This window comes from Musa acuminata, chromosome BXJ1-7, assembly GCF_036884655.1.
Source record: "Musa acuminata AAA Group cultivar baxijiao chromosome BXJ1-7, Cavendish_Baxijiao_AAA, whole genome shotgun sequence".
NCBI classification, from domain to species: Eukaryota; Viridiplantae; Streptophyta; class Magnoliopsida; order Zingiberales; family Musaceae; genus Musa; species Musa acuminata.
Genome location: NC_088333.1, coordinates 10,310,405 through 10,314,568, shown reverse-complemented (window position 1 = coordinate 10,314,568; position 4,164 = coordinate 10,310,405). Strand labels below are relative to the sequence as shown.

At 47.1% G+C, this 4,164-nt stretch overlaps 1 protein-coding gene across 7 annotated transcripts; it reads left to right on the top strand.

Annotated features, from left to right (window-relative positions):
- Positions 1 to 1,328: 1,328 nt before the first annotated feature.
- On the top strand, positions 1,329 to 3,808 carry LOC135678736 (FCS-Like Zinc finger 10-like). Of its 7 annotated transcripts, XM_065191858.1 has the most exons (5): positions 1,335 to 1,486; positions 1,567 to 1,682; positions 1,786 to 1,968; positions 2,264 to 3,327; positions 3,434 to 3,808. In XM_065191858.1, exons 3-5 carry the CDS (start codon positions 1,927 to 1,929, stop codon positions 3,585 to 3,587), a joined length of 1,260 nt encoding a protein of 419 aa, XP_065047930.1. In that variant the 5' UTR covers positions 1,335 to 1,486; positions 1,567 to 1,682; positions 1,786 to 1,926; the 3' UTR covers positions 3,588 to 3,808. The 7 variants fall into 7 exon arrangements, with proteins under 7 accessions (XP_065047934.1, XP_065047930.1, XP_065047932.1 ...); XM_065191860.1 differs by lacking the exon at positions 1,335 to 1,486 and having other exon boundaries at positions 1,499 to 1,682; positions 2,264 to 3,321; XM_065191857.1 differs by lacking the exon at positions 1,335 to 1,486 and having other exon boundaries at positions 1,500 to 1,682.
- The last annotated feature ends 356 nt before the right edge of the window (positions 3,809 to 4,164 follow it).

Genomic DNA, 4,164 nt, shown 5'->3' with positions numbered 1-4,164 from the left:
CTCTTTTCTTCCCTTTGGTCTTTGCTTTGGCTACATCTTTCGCTTAAGCAAATGGAATCGTCCTCTCTGAAAGCAGCATTACGAGTGTGAATTAAAAGAGGTCAATGCTCCTTTGAAACGTTGGAATCAACTTGTAGGTAAGGTAGCTAGCTTGTCTATTTCTGGGAGCAACTGGTGAAATCGAAAGGATTATTTTTAGTCGGGAATTATATGAGACGTATTTTAGATAGTAAATTAGATGAAAAATAATGAACCTGCTGGGATACGTGGGGACGACTAATACCTAATAAGTCATATTCTTTATCAAATATTATTAGCTGCCGATACTAAATTTCAACTACAACACATATAAAAGAACCAACAAATTAACACAATGGATTCTTGTCTTTATTATGGTGCAGCCTCAAAAACTCACTCGATCGAGCTTTTACGTGGGTTCACCGTGCATTGGAAGGATGATGGAGTGGAGCGGCTTTGTCGTCGCCTCGATTCGATGGGCGAGCGAGCGAGCGGGTGACCCCAACCAAATCCCACTAACCCAACTCGAGGCCAAGGTGGGGTTAGGGGTTGGGTCAGTCAAGTGGTAATAATAACCAAAATAATAATGCTGAAGGAGATGGGGACGGGGCCGGGCAGACGCAACGGGACCCACCGCTGCAGCAACTGCAAGATGAGGGTGGGCCACCCTTGTCCTCCGCTTCTGCCGTGGCTGTCCTTCTCGAGGATGGAGAGAGAAAAGAGGCGAGGAGGAGGCCCCACCCCTTTCTTCTTTTCCCCCTTCTTCCCCACGCTGAAGCCACGGGAAAGATTCCCCGCGAGCCCCTCCTCGACGCCAAATAATATTAGCAGCGACAATGATGATAATAAATAATACAACGACGAGGGATGATGTTCACCGTTGGATCTTTGATCTTGATGTTTTGACTGGCTTTGACTCCATCGATCATCAATTCCAACACATTCCGAAGTAGATTCTTTGGTCCTTCAACTTCTTCTTCTTCTTCTACGGTTGAATGAACGATCACTATTTTCGACTCGATGATGCACTTCCATTTAAAATGCACATAGGACGCAGGAAGAAGATGCCTTTAACGATGCGACTCTGCTCCGGAAGTGTGCCCTCTGCAGCGGTCACCGACTCGCAATGGTGGAATATACGTATATTTTTCTGTTCTGACGGTACCAACCAACCAGAGATGAATACGTGTATTTTGCTACCCTGGTGGTCATGAATGCGATGGAGTAGCTCAGAAGCCACACCGCACCCCACTGCTTTGATTTTGATGCATACAGACAGAGAAATAAGAGAGAGAGAGAGAGAGAGAGAGAGAGAGTACTGTACAAGCTATCATTCATACCTTTGCAGCCTATTTTTATTGCACCTTGGGGGGTAGTTCTCTTCTCTTCATAGCCTCCATCTGAGAGGTCTCTCAGATAGAGATTGTGAGAGGGAGGGGGAAAGGAAGAAGCTAAGGGGGAAGCGAAGGTGGGGTTTTTCCCTCCCTTCTCCATGTGGACTCTCTGTTTTATTCTATAATTTTCAGCCTGATCGGGACTTTTCTTTAGTGCATCACATGGACTCGGGCATTTGGGATCACTAGCTGTGGCCTCCGAGAAGCACTAAATCTCTCTGTTTTCCGTCGTAGTTTTTCTCCGTTGGTTTGTTTGGTGCATTTTAACAGGTTGAAGAAGCAGTTCTTCTTTGTTTTCCATTTTTCCATTGATCTTGTATTTGACCCTTAATCTCAAGCATCAGTATTTTTTTCTGTTTTTTTTTGTTTCCAGTCGAAACAAAATCCTTGCGAAAAGTCGAGATCTTGACAATCTGATCAAGGGGCTTCCTTTGATTCTGACTTCCCCTTTGTTAATGTTGAACATGATGATGGTCTCTATGCCTGTTGTTTGCTGCCGTTCGCAGGCCCATTGATGGATGCGTCTGAATCTGTGAATCTCATGTTCGGGGATGTGGTTTGATCTTTCTCCTCTGCTCACGTCTTTGTTTGTTGTCTTTTGTTTTCCGGTCCATGTCCGGAACCTTTTGATACATTCACTCAGTTTTTTATATGTGCTAAATAAAAAAGATGTTTGCTTTTGCTGGTTTTACTGTCAAACCAGGATCTGCATCCTTGAGTTTGCCAAATCGATGGTTCTATAATGAGACAAAAAAGAGATTTTCTTTTCTTTTTTATCGAATGCTATGTGGGATCTTTTCGGGACACCAGCTTGGATGCCTTGCTGAAGCTCCTTGTGAATCTGTGTTCAGGGATCCTGGTATTCTAGAGGGAGAGGAGAGGAGAGGAGAGAGATGCTGAGGGGAATGAACAAGGTCCAGAAAGATCACTGCAAAGGGCAGCTGCTGTCTGATTCCACCTCCGATTCTTGCTTCTCCTCCAATGGCTTGATCCAGAAGGCCAGGAACGCCACACTGTTCAGTGTTCCTGGCCTCTTCGTAGGGTTCAGCGCCAAGGGCTTATCGGAGTCCGACGCAGTCAGGAGCCCCACGTCCCCCTTGGACTACAAGGGGTTCTCCAACCTCGGCCACTCCTTTCTCGGTTTCTCTCGATCGGCAAGCCTGGATGGGAAGCCCAGGTGCTGGGACCGCACCCGGGTAGGCCTGCGCCTGGTGGATACCCTCAACGACGAGACCAAGCCTTGTGGGAGGCTCTTGGGGCTCTCCGAGAGCAGCAACATACTGTTTGCTCCACGCATGAGGATCAACATCTCTAGCCCCAAACCTCACCTTGTCGGCCCGGGAGATGACTGCACAGGCGCAGCTCCCAAGTCTTTGCCGAAGGACTACCGCACTTCCCCACAGACTGGTAGATCCAAAGGAGCTGAATCAGAATGTGGAGAGGTCGGATTGCTGAGATCTTGTTCGGTGGTGGTTAGCACATCATCCTCGACGCCAATCGACTCCAAGTCCGAATCTGAAGTCTTTGCATCAGATTCCAAGAGTTCCATGGCGGAAGGAAGTGCCAATTTTGACAAGCTTTCTGGGTCCCTCCCTGTCTCTATTGGCGGCTCACCCTGTGGAGTCATCGCTTCTCTTTCCGCAAGCGAAATCGAGCAGTCGGAGGATTACACCTGCATTATATCGCACGGTCCCAATCCTAAAACCACTCACATTTTTGGAGATTGCATTCTTGAAAGCCACAGCTTTCCGTCGCGAGATCTTAGGAAGAAGCATAGAAAAGATGAGGAACGGTCGGCCTGGCTGCTGAAGCCCTCCGAAGAAGGTGCACCGCCCTGCCCCTCCAGTGACTTCCTCCGCTGCTGTTTCTCTTGCAAGAAGAAGCTGGAGGAGGGGAAAGACATCTACATGTATAGGTTACTCTTTTGATGATCTCGAGTCTCCTCCATCTGCTTGCTAACTATATTTCTAGTCTGTGTTGTAGAATTTATTAACGGACAAGAGTTCTGTGATTTGTTGCAGAGGTGAGAAAGCATTCTGCAGCTGCGACTGCCGTGACCAGGAAATTTTGATGGAAGAAGAGATGGAGGAGAAGCCCACGTTTGGTTCATCTGGTTCGTCAACTTCGTCCTTTCACGAGGAGATATTTCTGGAGGACATGACCATGGCTGAGTAAGGCGGAGGTTTGCCAGATTCCCGGCGCACGTTTGATCCGCGAGCACTGAGATTGCTACGGCAAGCAGCTTGATCATCCGTCTCTCAAGAGCTGTCTATGTGAATCTTTAGCGGCCATGGATGATCAGCATGTACATTCATTTGTTTGCTGATTTCGTTACAGTGTCCGTGGTACTGTTGGTGGGGAACATCTATTAATTGCCTACGCTCCTTATCTTGGTAGACTTCTTCTCTTTCCTCTGATGATTTTGATGAGAAAGGGTGTGAGCCACAGAGTGTATGGCTCCCCCATTTTTCCTGCTCTCTCCCAAGCGCGAAATTTATCGTCTCATGACCCATATGAACTTGGTGAATTGATGAATATTGCAGAGCCACCACTTGGACTAAGCATCTTTCTTTCTTGCATTGTGTCTTTCTTCTTGCGTTGGTGGCTACTAGAATTCTTGCACTGCATGCTCGGTAGAACTTCTCTTTGATTCGACAATCTGCATGCTTCGTTTGAGTGAAATCTCCATAGTAAGAACTTAAGAATGAATGCCAAAAGATTAGGTTTGCTGCTCCACATAACTGTTCTGGGT